The 21,099-nt window shown below is 51.3% G+C and overlaps 1 protein-coding gene across 1 annotated transcript in view; it reads left to right on the forward strand.

Moving 5' to 3' along the window:
* Positions 1–804: 804 nt before the first annotated feature.
* The window catches only part of LOC107521320 (c-Maf inducing protein), a 230,503-nt gene continuing 210,208 nt past the window's right edge, over positions 805–21,099 (forward strand). Inside the window, exon 1 of the mRNA XM_016165886.2 lies at positions 805–1,422. Coding sequence (XP_016021372.2) covers positions 1,123–1,422 — 300 coding nt within the window. The 5' untranslated portion in view covers positions 805–1,122. The remainder of the gene's footprint in view (positions 1,423–21,099) is intronic.

Genomic DNA, 21,099 nt, shown 5'->3' on the forward strand with positions numbered 1-21,099 from the left:
TCAAGGGCCAAGGCGGGCAGATACCTATAAAAGGCCAGGGGGCTGCAGAGTCTGGCAGGCTAAGACAAGGCAGCATGGGCTCATTATCCCGATAACTGGCGGGACATTTTCAATTCGAGGAAACATGATTGTCTTACGGCCCCATCTGGCCAGCCAGATGGGCAGCCTGAGCTGCAGAGGTGGGTGTCAGAGCTCCAGCGGCTCAGCCCTCGGTCCTCCAGCCCAGCCCCGCCCTGGTCCCTCAGGTTTGCACCTGGCCGCACCTTGGCCGTCGTGTTGGCATATTTCGGGGCGCAGGGGTGGGGAGCGGTGAGGTGCGGGTACCGCCACTGCTCCGGGATCCGGTCCAGATGGAGGGCCTCGCGACTCAGCACCAGCCTGGGCACCGGCGGGGGCGCGGCTGGGCGTGACGTCACGCGCCCCGCCCCCGCGGCCCCGGCCCGCCCCCACATCCCGGGTGGGGCCTGGCGGGGTCCTGCAGGGGCTGGCCCGCCGCGTCCCCCTCCCCTGGGGCCGCCCCCTCCCGTCCGGCCGCGCCTCTGCCCCTCGCGTCTCCGCCCGGCGGCCGGCTCCGCCTGCGAGAGGCCGAAGCCGCGGCGGCCGCCGCCGTTGCCGCCATTGACGTCAGAGGGGCGGGCACATGACCCCGCGGGGACCAATCGCGCGGGCGCCGAGCGGCTTCTGCAATCTCTCAACTGAGCCGGCCCCCGCGGCCCCCGCCGCACACTCGCCCGCTGACGGCCGCCCAGACACACGTACTGTACACACGAGCGGGCGGCGGGGCCGAGACACGCCCGCCGCGCGGCCCCCGCTCGCCGCCGCCGCCGCCGCCGCCGCCGGTCCCCGGCGCTGCCCGCCTCCCTGCCCGCCCGCCGAGCCGGTCTGGCCGCCGCGAGCATGCACCCGACGAGCTAGGAGGAAGCCGAGCCCCGCAGGAGGGACCGAGCGCCGGCCGCGCCAGCCGCCCGCCCCCGGCTCCTCCCCTGCGGGCGCCCCCAGCCCCACACCCCCCCACCTTCCTGGGCGGTGGGGGGGTGCGGGCCGCCGAACGGGGGCCCCGCCGCCCGGCAGCCAGGACAGCCCCTTTCCCCGCCCCCGGCCCCCTCCCCGGCCCGGCCGGCCATGGATCTGACCAGCAGCTCGGGCGGCGGCGGCGACCCCCGGCAGATAGAGGAGACCAAGCCACTGCTGGGGGGCGACGTGCCGGCCCCCGAGGGCACGAAGATGGGCGCCGTGCCCTGCCGCCGGGCCCTTCTGCTGTGCAACGGGATGAGGTACAAACTGCTGCAGGAGGGCGACATCCAGGTCTGTGTCATTCGGCACCCGCGGACCTTTCTCAGCAAGATCCTCACCTCGAAATTCCTGAGGCGCTGGGAGCCGCACCACCTAACGCTGGCCGACAACAGCCTGGCGTCCGCCACGGTGAGTCGCTTCGCGCGGCCGCGCGCCGGCACCCCCGCGCCTCCCCTCGGGGCTCGGGGGGCGCCCCCTCCCGCCGCTGCACCTGGAGCCCGGGGCCTGCTGCGCGCCGGGGGGTCGGGGGGGGGTGCTGGGGGCGGGGAGAACCGGGAGTCCCCCTCCTGGCCTGGGTTCTGGGCTAGATTGTGGAATCCGAAGCTCTGCCCCTCCGGCGTTTCGGGGAGACCCTTAGAATTCTGGAGAGGATCTGGCCCACCCGGGGCTGAGCATTCGGGGGACCTCTCAGGCCCAGCCCTTGGTTTTCTTACAGATGGGACCGTGGGATAGAACGGGGCTGGGTGAGGGTTCCCTTTCTGAAAGCCCCGCGGCCCATCTGGATCAGGGATGGCGAGGGAAACAAAACAAACGGGGGGAAAAAACCCAAACCAGAAAACCCCAACGACCTCAAAACCCGAAAACCCAAAGAATTTCCAGAAACCAATTCTTTTTTTTAACCCGTCTTTTATTTTCCCTGCCGAAGCTGGTAGACAAAACTGGGTGCTTCCCTTTCTGAAAAATCTCTTGCACATTAAGAGGTTGGAAGTAGGGGGGGAGGGGACAGGGGTCCTGGACTATCTCCTCCTGGGCGCGGTAGAGGGAGGTACTGGGCGGGGTGGGGGGGGGGTGGGGGTCAAGTTCTAGTGTGGAAGCTGGCCTGTGGGGGTCTTGCATTGTCTGTGAAGTGTGTGTAGACGTGTGTTTTGTTGCCGGAGGTTTTATTTTGTTATTGTTTTGAAATACATGGCTGGGACTGGGTCAGTTGGGTGAGAGGGACAGGAGAAGTCATTGATCTGTTTCTGAAATCAAATCTGCAAGGTGGAGAGAAACAGCTGTGGTGGGGTCTCCGGGCAGGGTGGTGGCAGGAGCCTGAACTCAGGATGCTTTGTGTTTTGAAACAAGGACAGTTTAAAGCAGCAGCTCTGCTTGGGCCTGAGCCTTGCTGAAGGCGTTCCTTCCTCTGTGGAGAGGTGACAGGTCTTCTCCAGAATGCATAGTCTCCCCTGGGTCCACCGTGATCCTGTTTACAAAGCACGGTGGGTGGGAGGGCAGAATTCACTGCCTGCCCACACCTGTGCCAAGAAAACCCAGCCAGGAAACAAGGGTGTCGCTTACATGGCATGTCACAAACGTGTAGCGTGTGTAGACATTTCCCCGGCATCCATGTTCCCTTGGCAGTGTGTCACAGGCCGTGACACATGCTCCAAGGAATGGGGAGGGGGAAAAGTTAGCAGAAGAAACCGTACTCCTCGAAACAGCTTCCCCCCTTCTGAAAGCATTGAAGCACACGAGGACTTTTATTCTGAATTTTGGGTCCGACGTGCTGAGAACACCTATTTTTTTCTTTCCTGTGGGCACGTTGGTGCAATGTCTGCAAAGACTGCTTTCTCAGGAAGGATCACCGGTTGTCGTGGAGCGGCCCAGGCCCAGTTTCAGGCTCCTGCATGTTCTTAAACCCGTTCCGAGCCACAGGCCTCAGCATTTGGCTTTCCATTTGATGGAGGGAGAGCCTCAGAAAATTCGCTAGCGCGCAGCCTTTCAGATTTGGGGAGGAACTAGTGTCCTCAGTAGTTCTCTGCCCGGCACCCGGAGCCCCTAAATCTGGCTTCAGAATTTTCCCCTGGCTCAGGGGGACTTTATTTGTTTTCTGCCACCCCTCAAAATGAAGGGGAATTGCGGGGGGAAGAAAATGGTTGAGAGGCACAGTGACCCTCTGTGGGAGGACAGGCTGAGCTCCTGTGCTCCCTTGCGAGAAGCCAGGAGTATGTCCTCTGCTGCTCCTGGCCACAGTCCGGAGGAAGCCAGCGTCGGAGGCTCACGGCCCGACTTACCTCTGATTACTCAAGAGGCATATATGAGAGAGAGGAAAGGAGGAAAGGCTGAAGCCAGGTGCTGGTTTCTTAAGCAGCCAGATGCCCTGGCACCACCTTCACCTTCAATGTGGGTGGCACCTTTGTAGCTTGGGCCTTTCTGGAGAGGAGCTGTGATTTTTCAGGACTAGGGACTGAGGGCTATCCGTGGAATAAGATTTGTTTCGGCAGAGCCTCACTCTGGCGTTGGAAAATGTGGAAGGAGGAACTTTGAGCAAGTGTCCAATGAGCTGGCATAATCTCCTTCCTCTATTGTCACCAAGCCCCATGGGCAGTGCAGGGGGTGTCCTTAAATCTTGCCATGGTGGACTCCAGTGTGGTGCATGGCCCTCTATGCTAGGGCTTGTGAGCGTGGAGGCGGGCTGCCGAGTTCAAGACCAGCTGGGGCAGTGGCCTCCAGGGCAGAGGTGGGGTTGAGACTGCTACTTGGGACCTTGTCTCATCATGAGACACCTGGTTGGTGTCCAAGCCCTGGAAAACAAAGCAGCCCCTGAGGGGTTTCCCTGAGGCCTGGGCATTATGTAATCTGTCTGCATTTTATAGTGCAGCCCAAGCACTCTATTGAGAAATATTAGCCCAAATGAAACAAAGGTGAATTTGAGTGTAGTTCACTACAACAGAAAGCCCCGTGCAGCCCTGTGGAGCCCTGTGGCTTTGCAGAGTCCCCTGGCTCAGCCTTGAGCTAATAACACATCAGGTATGTTTTATATTTTATGAAATGTACATCATCTATATATTAAATCGTTTATACAGTACGACTCAGAACCATCTGGTAATTATCTTGTTAATTGTGTGGGCTTCAGGAATAAGATTCAGAGTGATTGATCTGGATTCAAACCAATAAACAAACCCAATACACTCTTGTGCCCCAACTGTTTTCAGAGTCTGTCTACACTGATCCAATTTACTGGATTGTTGTCAGAGATAAAGACCAGGCTTCCAGGACCACAGCTGCCTCGGGGTAAGGGGTGGAAGCATATGGGGCTCCCAGGCCCACTTGGGGGCGGCTCCTGCTGGCTACACCCCTCAGGTGGACCTCTCTTGATTCCCTGCTGGGGAGATGGGCTCAGCCTGGGGCCCCGGGGACTGGCAGCCTTGCCTCCTGAACTGGCTGTAAACTTTGCCTTCTGTGGAATCAGGTTGGAGCTTGCCCTGTACCTGTCTCCTGGACCAGTTACTGATTAAATCCTTGCAGAATCAACAGTGTGCCTGACGTGGCCTGTGACAGTGCCGGGCTTGATGCACTCTGTGCTTGAGACTTTGGATCCGGAAAGCTCATAAACAAAGAAGGAAACACAGAGACGATAGTGACCTGGCTGACTTGTGAGGGGAGATTGAGAGGTGTCCGCCCCTTCCCAGGGGTACACATGACCACACCTTTCTGGGAATGGCCTGCTTGCCCAGGCTGTGGCCTAAATGTGGCGCCTCATTCCGCTTTTGCATCCAGACTTTCCAGTCCCCTGGCCTCCCGGGGCTTTCGTGGTGGCAGTAGTGGTGGCAGTCGTAGCTGATGGCCAGGCGTTCTGTAAAAGCAGCTTGGTCTGGTGAGACCAGAATCCATTTTACTGTTCTCTTGTCTGGGTTGAATTTGATCACCTGCTAGACATGTTTGTCCACAGGAAGAAGGCTTTGTCTCCGTGTTTTGCCTCTTCTGTATGGAAGAAGTACAGATAAGCCGCTTACCTTTTATTTAACCCCATTTTTGTGCACGCAGCACACGGTATCTCAGAATGGTGGATCTAATCCGAAATGTCTTTTACTCAGTGACCAAACAGGGATCAGAGTACAGGTGACAGTAGCGTTCTCTATGCTGAAGCCTTAATTCATCAGTGACTTGTTTTAAATTTTTACCATTCCGCTACTCTGATTGAAATGTTTGTGGATTTCTCCTCGCCTAGAGGGAAAGAAAAGTCACTTTAATTCTCATCGGGTTTCTTTAGTCCGGTGTTTTCTCGGGGGAGAACAGCCTTCTTCTGAACATGGATTTGTGCTTACTAACCTCCTACTGGGTGTCAAGGGCTGAGAGGAGAGTTCATCCCTGTGGTGAGGTTTCCACTTGAGAATTAAAGTTCGTGTTCTCCAGAAGAGCCAGAAGTCCCGAGGGAACAGTGTCTGCGTGTGTGTGTGCGCGCGCACGTGTGTTCATGTTTTCACTTTGTCATGCACCGCTCCCTGGTGTGCCCGTCCTTCCCACCTTTGATTTATGTGATGTTTTTCATGGCAGTTAGTAAACACAAAGAATTTTTTCCCCAGTGCCATTTATCATAAGATTTTGGGATATATCAGATTTGTTTCCAGGTAACTTGTCTGACTGGAAGTGGAAGAGGGGAAGGGCAGAGACAGAGAAGAGCAAAAAAAATCTAAATTCTCCGTAAACAGTAAATGTGGTCCCCCTTCCCCAGGCTGTGATAAATGAAGGCATTTTAAGGCGGGAGTACGTTTCGATGCTGTCATTCATTTGCCTGGTACAATCTGAGATGCCTTTTCTGGCTATGGGCAATATAGTGCCAGTCTAGATAGAAGGGGTTTCACTGCCGAGTTGGTGATGGAGGCAGGCGAGGCAGACGTTTGCTGTTGGCTTGGGCTTCATGGCCCACAAGTGGCTTCTCCACGGTGTCTGCTGACTCACCTGGCAATGGGAGAGTGAGGGCTTTTCTGGGGCACCATGTTGAGCAAGTCTTTTGGGGGGCCTGGTGGCCGAGTCACCAAAGCTGTCTTGGGTGCCTCACTGCCAGCCTTGGGGCAGCAGGGTGGCATCCTCTTTGCAGGCCAGCTGGGCTTGGCTTGCGTGGATGGTATCCCCTTAGTGTTTTGTCAGAAAGGTCCTTTAAGATGGTCGAATTATGCCTCTGATTAAAGGTTTAACTAAGATTAAGCCCAGTGGTTTATGGCGTCTCCGCTGTGGGGCAGAACCAACTCCGGGTTCGCTATCACTTGGTACTGGGTCTGGATTCTGAAGTTTTTAGGCTTTCTGGCTTTGTGACTTTTGGCATGTTGCTTTCCCTTGCTGGGCCTTGCTTTTTCTCCTGGAGGGTGGGAAAATTTTACCTCATTGACAAGGCTGCTATAAGGATTATAGAATTCAGATTAGCACCTAATAGGGCAGCCAGCACAAAGTATGGGTATGACTAAGGCCCAAGATTCCAATTCTTGTTTTCCTAATTGCCCTGAGAGAGCTTCATGAAATTCTGCAGGAATGGAAAGGGTTATTGCTATTTAAAAACGGTTTCCAGAGAAAAGTCTCCTGAGATGAGCAGTATGTTTGGGAAATTCAGGGATATTTAGCAGATCTGGTATGTATGGAGGCAATGAAATTGTTGAATGGTTTAAGGAAAATTCTTCAGAGGGCACAGTCTAGTTTCTTAAGAAAAAAAGCCCACAAAACTCTTTTAAAAATTGGAACAGTAATATGCAAATCAAATAAATTCAGGTAATACAACAAGGCACATTAGGAAAAATCAAGCTTCTCTCATTCCCTCCCCCTACAGCCGCTAGTTTTCTTCTCAGAAGCAAGACCTGTTACCCATTCCTTGTGTGTCATTGCTGATCATTCTGACATTTACACATGGTTCTGTTCTACTGTTTTTCATTGGACAGTGTATTTTGGAGATCATTCTAGATCTGCGCATACATGACTGCCTTGTTCTTTTTCACTGCTGCATAATGTTCCATCATAAAGGAGTGTTACAGTAATGTAGGTGGACCATCACCTATTGTTAGACATCTAAGTCTGTCCTAATCTCTTGTTGTTTTGAACAAAATACTTCGCATTTTTATTCAGGGGAATTGTTTCTGTTTTGATAATTTGAATGTTTTTGCTTACTTCTTTAGTCCCAGAGTGCTTTGCAAGGGCGAGCTGACCCTCCATCAGAGAGGGGAAGAACAGCGCTGTCCTGGGTCATTGCTGCCTGGAGTCATGCTTCATTTTGGCTGAATGTTGCTGGTTAGGGAGCCCCATTGGAGGGTTTGGCCATCTAATCCCACCAGGAGCTGAACACAAGTGAGCAGGGGCCTCTGGCCAGTCATGCTGACTCCTGCCCTGAGGACAAGGGTCTGTGTGGCCGAGGATGGCTGTTTCCTGTTCCACCTGGGAGCATTTTAGTCCCCAGATTTCCTGCTTCCCCAGGACGGAAGCCAGTGGTAGAGAAAGGGAGGAAGTGAGAGTGTCTCTTCCCTGCTCCTGGCTCTGGTGACAAGGTGCCCAGTGCATTCAACAGGGAGCCACAGGAGGTTGTGCACGTTTGAAAGGAAGCTTCTCTGACAGCAGAGCTATGCCAAGGGGTGATGAGGCGTGTGTGCGTGCATGTGTGTGTGAGGATGGGGGAAGTGTCGTGTGTACTGAGGCAAAGGGGACTACTGAGAAAATATTTCTGCTGCTGAAATTGGTCCCCGTGTTCAGTCACCATGTACACCTGCCACAGAGGGTTTACAGTAGCGTGTGGGGTGTTCAGTGAGATAGATGTAGAGCAGAGGACCCAGTGGAGTGGTCGGGTAGGTGCGCTTGGATCCCTGCAACTTGGCTTCGGCAGGTCATCCAATCTCTGTCCTTATCTGTAAAATAAAGAGTATGGGACTTTCTTTTAGCATTGACATCAGGGTTAGGTGAGTGAGGTAAGGCATGGCAGTTCATTCGCACATTCATTCAGCAGATAAACATCGCTGTTTTAGACACTTTTAAGAAAACCAGTCTCTGCCCTCCTGGAGCCTGCATTGGTAGGGTAGGTGACAGACAGTAAACCACTAAGCAAGTAAATATGAAATCTATCTGGTGGTGACTGGCCCTGAAGAAAAGAAAGCAGGCAGGTAGGTGTGGCATTTGGGGATTGGGGACATGTTGCTTTACAGTCAGGGAAGGAGGCCATATCCGAGGGGAGAGAATTCCGGGCAGTGAGGATGGCAAGTACAAAGGTCCTAAGGCTGGATCATACTTAGAAATCACCCAGCAAAGTGGCTGGCACTGAGTAAATGCTCTGCAGTTGTCATCACCCTGCCTTCCAGGAGCTGTTATCATTTTTTAAAAAAGTATTTATAAACACCTAGAATGGGCCAGGTGCTGGGTGTACAGGCAGCTCCCTGCCCAGTGGAGCTTCCTTTCTAGCACGTGTGTGTGTGCGTGCACAGCTTCCTCCTCCCAAATAGTATAGAATAGTTTTGGACACTTAAATTATAGAGCCCAGCAAAACTTTTAAAAACCAGCTCCCTTCGTCCATATTGTGTTTCAAGGGTTGTAGGGTCTACAACGTGCTAATCTTTGAATTTGCCTCGGGGGAGAGGTGAGGGGAATGTGTTGCCCAAAAACCCTTACGCATGACTCAGCAGCAGGTGGGGACTCACACCCAGGACTCCTGCCTCCCAGCACCTTCCAGTGCTTTCCTTTGTTGTTGGCTTTCCTGCGTTCATGTTGCTATCAGAATGATGTGATCGAGAAAGCACATAAACAGATTAGGCTGAGTAAACTCACTTTGGAGGGAAGCAGAAGAGCTGGATTCTCTAGTCCCCGCAGGTGAGGCAGGGCAGCTCATGCTTCCCTGGGGCTGGGCTGGCTCAGGAGAGGAGAGAGAACGCGAGAGCTTGTAGTAGACCCTTGGATGTCCTAGGCCAGCCCTGATCTCTGAGGCTCAGCAAAGCTGCAGATGGGAGCACACAGTCTGGGGAAAGCCCAGGCCTGGCCCCGCTGCCTCTGGTTTTGGCTCACTGTCTAGCCCAGGTGAATCTGATGGTTGGCACACGCTGGCGTGGGGCTCTGGGGCAGTAGAGCCATCTGTGCGGACAGGGCAGGGTGAAGTCAAGGCCGGCTAACTGACGTAACGACCAACCCCCGTACCTGCGTGGCTTCACGCAACACGGTTTACTTCTTGTTTACATCACAGTCCAGTCAGGGTTTCTGACCCCTCCGAGGCCTCATTGAGTGGGGGATAGGGAGAGGGAGTGAGCAGCAGGCAGAGCCATGTGTAGGTCTGGCAGATCCCTTGGCCACAACCCAGTCATGTGGCTCCCCTGCGTTCAGGGAAGGCTGGGATGGAGAGAGCTGTGTCCAGGAGAAGGGAGACCGTGGAATGATGATGACTGCTACCCCAGGACCGCTGGGACACCACAGTGGTCTAGAGGTCTCGAAGGTACCAGCAACAGAGCTGTTTCTTTGGAAAGGAAATTCAGATACCATGATCTCTTTTGGCTCCTGGGTTTGAGCTTGGTGGCAGGTCAGGAAAGTTTGCAGTCTTCTCTGTGGTGGGGAATAAACTAGAATAAGTGAATCTATTGCAAGGAATGGAGCAATGCACTCCTGATTACAGTGACATTTATCGTCGACCTACTGTGTGCCACACACGGTGCTCATTTGCTTTTCCGTACAATCCTACGGGGTGGGTGTTGTCTCAGTTTTATAGATGCTGCACTGGCGGCTCAGACAAGGAGGACTGGGAGCAGGTAGGGTTCAGAGGCAAAGGCAGGTCTGTCCCACACTCTTATGTGTGTGTCTATGGATGTACGTGTAGCTGTTGGGTATACATAAAATGATTTCAGCCTCTTGCACAAAATCATCTTAGTTGAGAATCAGTGGGCTTATCAGTTAGTTCTGTGTTTGCCAGTGTTTGGCAGACATTCCTTTGTGAATTTGTCAAATGAGTTCAGGGAACTGGAGTTGGAAAGGGAATGCCATGTATTTGTAAAGGGTAAGCACCCAATGCTAGTGCGTGCACTGAGCATCAGACACTGTGTGTGCGAAGGGAGTTCCTCAGGTACTACATTTGCAAAAGGGGTGCTCCCTGGTACCCTGCATTTGCAAATGGATATTCTCAGGTACTAGTAAGACATAATCTTTGCTCCCCAGAGGCTCAGTTAAATTGGGGTGCAGTACAAACTAGGATATGCTGTGGAGCAAAGCACATATTCTCAGAGAGGTTTATGCTTTGTCTCCTGTTTGGAGAGAGGAAGAAATGCTGCCTTGGGGGCAGGGGTTTTAGGAAGGACTTCATAGGAGAGACACATCTGGACCAACAGAGGTAGGATTGAGACTGGCAGTGGGGGCAGTGGGGGCAGTGAGCAGAGAGAGGCCAGAACAGTGGGGTCACGTTCTGGGTGGTCTGTGTCGTTCTTCCTGAGTGGTGGGCACCCAGGCACCATAAGAAGATGTAGGAGGTAAAGATCGAGGCAGGATCACTTCTCAGAGTAGGGTGCTGTGGGGTTGAGGTTAGTGCCATATTCAGCAGGGCACTTTCCAGATGACTGGTCCCTGATCACTATGCAGAGAGGTGAGGGACTGGCTGTCAGCGGGGTCCCGGAATGCCCCTGAATGGAAACTTGGTCAGTGCAGGGATCTGAGTCACCAGGGCCAGGCCTTAGTCACAGTAGTGACCACTGCAGCTGCCACTCCTGAGTATTCCTTTTACCAGGAGCAGTGCTAGGCCGTCATATTGGTGATTCCTACAACAACCCACTGAGATGCCATTACTCTCTCAATTTTATAGGTGGGATGCTGAGGAAAGGATGAATGAACAAATGAGACTGCTGCAGGTGTCTAGTTAGGTGGTCCCGCCTGTTGAAAGGGGAGGGGGAAGAGCCAAGTTCAGACCTCCGCCTGCCACTTCCTTGTTACCCTACACATCTCTGGTCCTTTGCGGCAGGGCATGTTACATCATTACCTTCTCAAGTGTTGCTGAGGCCAAAGGTGAGAGTGTGGGCAGCAGAGCTATGCATTGTGCCCATGACGCTGCTGGGCCCACTGGCTGGCCTGGAGCTCCCGATGGGCTTCCACCAGGAGGCCTCTGGTGCTCTCCAAATCCCTGACCTGAAACCTCTGCCGTGAGCTTTGGCTCACGGGGCGCCCCTTCTGGAGCCTTTCTGGTTAGAAAGACGAGTTGGCTCTTGAGAATGTGGCACCATCGGGCCAAGGCCCAAGGCAAGAGTGGCACTCTACTTTGTGTCTGCAGTGGGGTCTCAGGTGGGCAGCTGCCGGGTGGTGGGGGCAGGGCTGCCCCATTGGAAAGGGGAACAATGACTTGTGACATCCTTCCGTTGCTCTGGTTAACTTGTGTTTCATGACCCTGTGACTGAGCCTCGCTTTGGGGCTGGGTAAATAAGAGAGTTTGAACCATCCCAGCAGTCCAGTGGCTGCCAGGCTTGGGGATCTAAGCAGCGTCAACCCGTGGCATCAGATGGGTCAGGATGGGATGGGGGTGACCACAGGGTAATAGCGGTAGTTTCCTTCAACCATGCCGAGTCCCCTGGGCATATTTGTGCATTAATCCTTACAGGTGGGGAAACAGAGGCCCTTAGAGTTTCAGGTCATACCAGTGGTTTCCAACCTTTTTGACACCAGAGACCCATGCTCCTATGAGACTCTATTGCCTGACCATCCGAGGCGGAGCTGAGGCTCTGGGGAGCGGCTGCAAATACGGATGAAGCTTTAGTCACTTACCTCCTGCTGTGCAGCCTGGTTCCTAACAGGTCACAGACCAGTACTGGCCTGTGGCCTCGGGGTTGGGGACCCCTGGGTTACATACCTGGAACCCAGACGACCTGGAACCCAAGGCCCTTTCCACAATGCTGTGATGCCTCCTTGTTGGGGTTTGAGTACAGGAGCCCAGGCGGCAAGGAGTGATCACCAGCAAGGCAGTGATAACACCTAACACTTGCACAGCACTATTGTTTACGGAGCCCTTCATGTAGATGAGCTCATTGCATCCTCATGATGCCCTATGAGGTGTTGCTTTCACTGTTACATTTTACAGATGAACAAACTGAGGCCCAGAGAGACGCAGTCAACACTTACCCAGCTGGTAATGGTGGAGCTGGCATTTGAACCCAGGTTGTCTGGCTCCAGAGCATAACTACGTGTGGCCTGTGAGCGGGGCTTGAGAGCAAGAAGGTCAGGAAGGCCCAGAGTGGCCAGGACAGCTCCATGCTGAGAGGAGGGCCTTGTGGATGGGGGAGGGTATGGACAGAGCAGAGCACTTTATCCTGAGGGTTTGTCCATCCCCCTGCACACCGTCTCTAGAAGAGCCAGGGTAGAGGTTTGCTCCTCACCTGCCATTCATTGATCTTAGGGTAGTGAACTTGGCCTCTTGGAGCCTCAGTTTCCTTCCCTGAGGTGGCTCGTCCTGAGGAGCCACCTGTTATAGCCAGCTGTGATGACTTGACAATGGTGAGCATGAAGTCCAGAGTCCACTGTGGTGTGCACACCCTGCCCCGCCTGCCGTCTGGCTTGGCCCTTGCTCCCCACCTTCCCGCCCCCAATACCTGGAGCTTTGGCACAGCACCTCTTACCCTCTGCCTTGGTGATGGTCACTGGCCCCTGGAGTCCTCCCTGACCCCCAGCCGGAGTGAGGGCTTGCCCTCTGAAGAGTGTCCCTTCTCCAGCTGAGTGGCAGTTGTGTTTTCTACTAGCTCTTCACCTCCGCACTTACAAAGTGAAACCGAAATAATCACACAGGGGTGATGATGACCTTATAAAAGCAAGGAGGAAGAAATTCTCCCATAATCCCGCCACCCAGAAATCCCCCACGTAAACATTTGGAGTATAGCCATCTGTGCTTTGTACTCAGACATATACATATGACATACAGGGGATCATTTGCACAGTGAGTAGAGACTAGGTCTTAGAGTAAACGCTAAGCCATTTTCATGTATTATCTCAAAACCTTTCACCTTTGGCCATGTTGATATTAGGGCCTAGATTGTCCTTTGTGGTGGGGCTGTCCTGGGCATTACAGGATGTTGAGCAGCATCCTTGGCTTCTGCCCACTAGTTGTCCATATGCTGCTCTCCTCAGTTGTACCAGCCAAAAATGTCTGCAGACATTGCCATGTCCCCTGGGGGCAACATTGTCAGTGTAGAAACCCTGGGGTGACCCATTTAACATCTCACGCACCGGTAGAGGTTCCATTGGACCGAGTGGCCCTGCCTGCCTGCCGGCCAGCCTGTGGCACAGCTGGAGCTCACGCTCCTGCCCTGCCCTGCCATCACCTGGCAGAGGCGGAAACCAGGAGCTACGTGGGGCTGTAGGGTCCCTTATCCCTGTATCTGGCATGGCATGGGGCCCAGAGCCAGCAGGGCCCCTGGAAGGAAATACCGCTGGCCAGGGCATTAACAAGTTCCCCACACCTCTGATCCCTCTGATTGCCCCCCTGCTGTCCTGGCCTTCCCCTGATGACTCAGGGCTTCAGTGATCTGGATTGTTGAAAGGGGAATTACATCATGCCAATAAAAAAAAGAAAGAGAAAAACTAGCATTAGAAAGTTTTGGTGGGAGGAAATTGACTTTGAAACCTGCTTCTTTCATCCTGTGTGAATTAAAGCAGTGTTTTGGGGAGAGGGTACTGGTGAGGAGAGGGAGCAGGTTGGGTGGGCGACCTGGCTACTTGACTCTTCTAAAAAGGCTTTCATCTGCTTGAATTAAGTCCCACCCAAGGCCACACATTGGGGCCTTCCGTTTCGGGAGCTAACTGAACACCACCACTAGAAAAGACAAAAAGGAAACTTCTAGTGTACCTGCAGGTTCCGCCAGCAGGTGCAGTGAAGGAGCAAGGGTCTTAGGCCAGAGAGTGTTGCAGAGAGTGGAGGTCTGGGGGCTCTTCTAATGAATGCCGTGGTGGTCAGCTCCCTCTGAGCCCGGAGAGCCAAGCCCCCACCTGCCCTGTCTGGATGTTTCTGTGGAGCTCACACCCTGCTCAGCATTCTCCGCAGCCTCACTTGAAGTCTACAGATTGGGGAGCAGCAAACACCCTTACCCCGCTTTCAGACCTGGGGTGGAGGTAGAGGGACTCAAGACCCTTCTTTCCAGGTCAATTCTTCTTTAGCAGGATTGCTCATCGTCAACGAAGTGGTCAGAAGTGCTGGCCACCATGTTTAGATTCCGACACTTCATAGTAGGCCAGGTGGCCAGTGGTGTGATCCAGCCGTTTCCTCTCCTGCAAGCTGGGATGATAGTAGTCACCTCCCAAGGTTGTCCAAGTAGAGGAGGTGAGCCATGGAAAGTGCTTAGTAGGGTGCCAGGCATAGGATCAGTGCTCAGTAAATGCCCACTCTGTCGTCACCACCAGCTTTACCATGGCTCCTGCCTGCCTACATTCCTGTTTCTTGCTCAGCTGTGAACTTCTTGAAGGCAGGGTCCTTTTTATCCAGGTATACCTGATGTTGGAAAAGTACTTCAACTGAATACAGTCTGCCCTCCATATCCGTGGGTTCCTCATCTGTAGATTCAATCAACTGTGGATTGTGAATTGAAAATATTTAGGGAGGCGGGGGGAGTTGTGTTGTTGCTGATGTGTGTCATAGTTAGGCCTACTGTGGTCGCAAGGTTGGGTCTGTACTGGCCATGTATGTACAGACTTTTTTTTTCTTATTATTATTCTCTAAATGATGTAGTATAATAACTATCTACATAGCATTTACATTGTATTATGTATTATAAGTAATCTAGAATGATTTAACGTATACAGGAGGATATGCGTAGCTTATATGCAAATATGCCATTTTATATAAGGGACTTGAGCATCCCAGAATTTTGATATCTTCAGGGACAGAAAAGCGTCTCAGGTTTTCTTGGAAACCCTGGTTCTGTCTGGTGACCTCAGAGCTGTCATGTCAGAGATAACCTCTAGACTCTGAGGTGTGCAGGTGACCTGAGGCACCTTGGATGCCTGGACCTGGAATGGACCCTCAGCCTTGGCCCCAAGCCCAGGCACCATGTCCCTGACTCGAGGAAGGTAGGAACCCGCAGTTGGGAGGGTTAAGATATTATTGGTGGTTTTCACCTCAGCTTTCAGCAGCAGTGCTTGGGAAATAAGATTTTGATCTTGGAAAATATAATTTAAAAACAGAATTGAAAGTTGCTTTTATTTTCTCAACGATATTGCCCCTGACACATGCACAGGGCCTGAGTAGTGGCATCTGGTCTGAGCATGCCGGTGGGGACGCTACTCACAGCTCTTCCATGAGGCGCACCTGTGTATATTTCATAGTTACTCCCCCGCCCCTGCTCCTGAGAGGGTTCTGTGTCTTTGCTCCCCAACTCAGGTCAGTGATGACAGAGCCCAGAAAGCCCTTCTTCTTTGGGGGTTGCTCACTGTGTCACCTTGGCCTCACTCACACTGTTGGCAGTGACACTGTTACTAGGGGAGGGGGCTTCCTCCTCAGAGCCCCGAATATCGAGAACTAAATTCATTGACAGGTGGCTTCATGGAGCTTGAGTCTAGTTGTTCCATCTCAATGTTCCCATCCCAAAGCGGGAGGAGGTCCCTCTCCTTCCTGTTGGATGAGGACAGGGAGCTCTGAGTCCCACCAGGCCCCCATGGAGCCTTCTAAGAGGTCTGGCCCCCTGGCCATCCCAGGGTGGATTGACACTCCATTCTTGTCTGCGTTTCTTTGCTCCCAGGACCTGGCTGTGTGGCCTTCATAAGCAGGCTTCTGTGCTCTCCAGCTCCCAGGTTGGTTTGGCCAGTAGGGACCCTAGAGGGAGATGGAGGCCCTGGGCTCCTTCATTCATGGGTGGCAGCATCTCTTGGCCACATCTCCTGCCCCATCACCTCCACCCAGGCTTCTATAACCACTCCTTCCTCTTGTCCCTTCAGGTCTAAAGGTACGAACACTTGAGGCAGAAATGGGTGACCAACCATCCTGGCTTGTCCGGGACTATCCTAGGTGTTTGGATTCAAGTCCAGCAAACCCCTCAGCCTCAGGCAAACTGGGACAGTTCATCACCGTAGGTAGAAACACCATCTCTTGTGCTTTCACTGTGCCCTGCCCACATCTTGTTTGTTGTCCTTTTGTTACAATTTCTTCAGATGACACCATTTTGTGTCTGCCATCTGTTTCTTCCCAGGGCCCCGGCTGATACACCAGGAGTTTCAGGAGGATGGGATTGTTTTCAGAGCCTCTTCCCCATTAGAGTTTATAGTAACCAAATGGACTATAATGCTGAACATGGGAAAAAGAAATTAATCTCTTGCACTTGAACCCTTTTCTGAAAATACGTCCCCTTCAAAGACAAATGTGATGACGACAATGACCATGATGATGACGATGGCAGTGGTGCTTCAGTTTCCCACTTACCATGGGCTTGTTGTTGTTGTTAAACACTATTGTGTTTAATTATTTTGACAATCCTATGAGGATTTTCCAGGATGAGGAAACTGAGGCTTACCTAGGAGTAATTGCCCAAGACTTAGGGTGGCCAAGAGGTCGGGCCAGGGTGTGAACACTGATGGAGCTCCCTATGAGCTTATTATGCTCATTGGTGAGGTGTTTTAAAAGCCTAGCCAGACAAAACTCACACCTTTGCTGCTTATGGCTTGAATGGGGTGTCTTACTGGATGCGCAGGCTGCAGATCTGTTGTTTTTCACTTCTTCCCATGTGGCAGGGCTGTGTGCATGGAGCATGTCGGACTGGCTGGGTGGCCAGTTTTGGCTTCGCTGAATTCAGATATGGCTGATATTGGAAAATGTTAGTCTTTTTAACTTCTCCCCCTTTAAAAATTTTATAATTAGAATTAGAGGTGGCTGGAGTTGGAAGAGAACCTGCAGGTCATCTAGTTATGGGATGGCAAATAAATGACACACGTGCTGCATCTTCTCATTGCCTCTCCCCTGGTAGACATTGCTAATCAATCCTGGCACAATCAGTCCTTCGCAGTGAGCCTGGAGACAGCCATTAGTAATTGATTGTTGTTGGCATGCAACGTGTCTCCCACTGTATAGCGTAGGAGGAACCCGAGACCTGGAGAAGTTGAATGGGCTTCAAGGGAGCCACTGGGGTTGCAGAACCCGCTCCACACCAGGGGTTCTCTGTTGAGAGGTGACTGGGTTCAAAGTCTGACATTTAAATAAAGTGTGGTATAGGGGGAAGGACCTGGGTTTTGCATAGCAGGTCATGGATCTGAGTTTAAATCCCAGTTCTGCCTCTTACTGGTTGTAACTTCCGTCAAGTCACATGACTTCTTGGAGCCTGGCCTGTGAAACAAAAAATTATAATCAGTGCATCCCAGGTTGTGAGGAATAAATGACATGGAATGTTTATTCAACATCTGGCAGGTATCGATCCAGGCCCATGTGCGGGGCACTGCTCTAGGCCTGGCATGTCGGGGTGAGGCTGTGTAGACGAGGCCCCGCCTTCAGGGAACCCTCATGAACATTAGGCCTGATTCAAGTAATACTGACTTTCTTCCTCTTTCCTTCTCAGAGGCCTATGACATCTATTATTATTATTTTTTGCAAGTCTTTGACATTTTATTATTTTTTTCAACTCTTCTGTCACATCCACTTAAATTTTGGCCTGTTTATGCTTTACATGACTTGCTTTTGGAAATGATTTATTTTTTCTTTTATTCCTGGTCTCGTGTCTAGCCTTATATTGTATAGCAAGTGGTCAGTGAGTCTGTTGGTCATAAACAACCAGAATCCTCTTTACAGAATAGGTGTGCCAGGACACTGGGTCTGAGACTTTTTTGGAGTGACACATTCCTTTGGAAAATTAGGTGAAAACTATGGACCTGTGTGCTGGCAAAATGGTAAGACGACAGGTTCATAAAATGTTGTACTGTAATATAGACATTAAGGACTGATTCATGGACACCCCCCTCAGGTAGTGAACCAGTCTGGGGGCCCTGTGACACTTCACTAGCAAGAAATGGAACTTGCATGGGGAAAAAATGTAAATGATTAAAAACATTTCATTAAGTATGAACGATTAAGGTTTTTATTCAGGGTTCTGCTCCTTTGGTCGGGCATGTGGGGTTGTCCGTGTAGCCTCTTCTAATGCACGTTGAGCTATGTTTAGTCTTCTTGGTTATGGTGAAATATTTTTTCTTTTATCCTAAGTCTGGAGTTTCAAGGTTGGCATTTCTTGCCCCTAAAATGTTTATTTTAAGATTTAGAACAGTTCTTCACTTTTCGATAAGACAGAGCGCATCATCGCAGAACCGCTGTAGTCGAGCACAGGGCAGTTCCACCGACGTCGCAGACCCGTGGCTCAGTGCTCAGCCCCGCTGACCACACAGAGCGACCTTGGGCCACCTCACCTCTCTGACCTGTAAAGCTGGGAAACAGAAGGACCACAAACCCCTGGTGGTCAAGGATTAAAAAATACCCCATGAAAAAAAAATAGGCCCAGAGAATGCCCAAATAGGCTGTGGTGGATTTTGTATTTGATCACATTGAATTTGACTCAGAAGTACGGATCCTTTGTACTGCGAGAACTTGGTGTTTTTTATATTGTGGAGACTGCCTGTCAAATTCAGCTAAAGTGAGCCGAGGTCCTCTGTGAGCTACAGGACCCATATAATTCTAATGTGCTTTTTCCTCTAGGATACAGAAGGCTCTAAGGAGGCTGACCAGCATAGTAAAAAGAAACCAAGGGTCTTCCTTGGTTGGTAGCATGTAAAACGACTCCAATAAATGAGTTCCCTCCTTGTTTTTGACTCTTCCAACGTTAGCCACGTGCTGGAATAAAACACGATTTAAATGACTAGAGAGAGGGTTCCAGGGGACCATTTCAAATTTAGACATGGAATTTTGCTGGAATGATTTCTTCGCCACTGAATTTTGCATGTGCGTGTTTTTAAGCCAAAAAAAGGAGTTGAACTTGCCCTTTTGTTTGCTTCATTACTCCCACCACTTTTGGCAGTTTAGCGGGTTGCGGGTGTATGTGTGTGTGTTTTTATGATTCTCAAATTCGTTTTTAAAAGTGTGCTGTGTGCATGGAGGCCACTCCCCTCCCTGAAGGTTTTTGTAGGGAGGTCTGAGCCAGCTGTCTGTCTAGCTGGGTACCAGTCGTCAAAGGGGCTGGGCAAAATAATGGAATCTCCATATCTTGACTATCTACTGCATGCCAGGTGCTCATATATCTCATCTCATCTTTGCAGCAATCCCCTGAGGTGGTAGTGTCCCTGTGTTAAAGGATCGGGGGTCAGCCTTTTGCCTCCAGGGTCACACAACTGCAGGTTATAGAGCTGCGACCCACATCCAGGTCAGGCTGACGGGAGGGCATGTGCTTTGTCCTAAGCCCCATGCTTCTTGCATGACCTCAAAGAACTTCCTAGGTGTTCTTTATGTCCCCACCCTTGTAAGATTCCATTTAGGAAAAACAAGTAGGCGTTGTCTGACAACAAAGAAAGCCTGGAGAGGTCTGTTTCTCCTGGTCGGCAGCTTCCCTGCTTAGCTCAGGTGGAGCCGGGATTGTCCCAGCCCCCCTGGTCACTAGCTAGGGTGGCCTCCTCCAGGCTGCAGCTCTGGAACATAGTTAGGGCTCAGCCTGCTTCACCTGTGTGACCTTCCAGGGCAATCCTGGCCAGTATGTAAAGGAAGAGGAGGAGGAAGAAGGTAGGGGAGGGCGGCTGGGCATGACCGCTCAGATAATAAGAGAAGTGGCCAGGCTGAGCCTGACTGTTCCTAGTAGATGTTTACTGCCTGTTTACCTGGAAGAGATGCGTCTCAGGGGTTGGCATCATGAGCAGGAGGCATACACCTGCCGGCATCTTCCTAGAATCAGCTATGTGTCAGGAGACCGAAGAACGGACCCGGCCACTGAATCCACGCCTGTTCTGCTGGTGCCTTTCGAGGTCATCTAGGTTGATGCTTTCTTTTGTTTAACAGCTGGTCCAAAACAGACTCAGTAAGAGGAACTGCCGGTCACCAGCCCTCCCTCAATATACCTTCTGGTTTTCTCACTTTACCTACTACATGGTTCCGCAGTCTTATTTATTTGTTTAGGCATTTAAGATTCTGAGTGTTTTTCTTATAAAATATACATAACATTTATCATTTTAAGCAAATGTAGGTGTACAGTTCGCTGTGTTGATTATATATTCACAGTGCTGTGTTAGCATCACCACTGCCTATAACCAGAATTTGTTATCATCCCCAAAATAAGCTCTACCTGTTAAACACTAGCTTCCCCTCCCCCAGCCCCTGGAAACCTCTATTCTACTTTCTGTCTCTATGAATTTACCTGTTTTAGGTATGTGTTGTAAATGGAATCATACAATACTGCCCTTCTTTGTCTGGCTTATGTCACTTAGCATAATGTTTTCAAGGTCTACCCATTGTTGTAGCATATATCACAATTTCATTCCCTTTTTAGCTGAATAGTATTTCATTGTTTGGATAGACCACATTTTGTTAATCCATTCATCCAGTCATGGACTTGGAAACAACTTGGGTTGTTTCCATGAAACTTTTGGCTGTATGATTAATGCTGCCATGAATTTGGGGGCAAATGTCTGTTAGGGTTCCTGCCTTCAGTTCTTTTGGATATATACCTACGAGAGGGCATTTATTTTTAAAAGACATGTATCTCCCTCTCCCCATTGTATTGGGAACTCAGGTTCATTTTAGATTAGACAATACAAATAAAGGAGAAAGTAAAATTTCCCAGAATGCTAACACCTGGAGATAATAATCAACATTTTTCTAGGTCATTCATTTGTATGCGCTGTTTTTCCCATTCACTCAGTGTTATGCTGTATATTCAGTCTTTGGTAGTGTGGGATGGACCTTCAATTAGAAATGTAAAAACCTTAGTATAAGGCCCTGGGATGGAGAGAGGAGGTGCCGCTTGGTCTTTGTGAGTCAGCTGAACATTCACCACCTCCAGGAAGCAGCCCCCTTGGGTGAAGTATGCATCCCCTGTCTGTGACTGCTATGCCCTGCTCTGCTTGTCCCTTTTCCTGTTATCTGCTGGACCATCTAAGTCCTGGGAGGGCTGCCCATCATAGCTCCTGGTGGTAGTTGGTGCTTAATAAATATTTATTGAGTGAGTGAATAAAGAAATGGCCAAATGA

Source organism: Rousettus aegyptiacus, unplaced genomic scaffold, assembly GCF_014176215.1.
Source record: "Rousettus aegyptiacus isolate mRouAeg1 unplaced genomic scaffold, mRouAeg1.p scaffold_m13_p_14, whole genome shotgun sequence".
Classification (NCBI taxonomy): domain Eukaryota; kingdom Metazoa; phylum Chordata; class Mammalia; order Chiroptera; family Pteropodidae; genus Rousettus; species Rousettus aegyptiacus.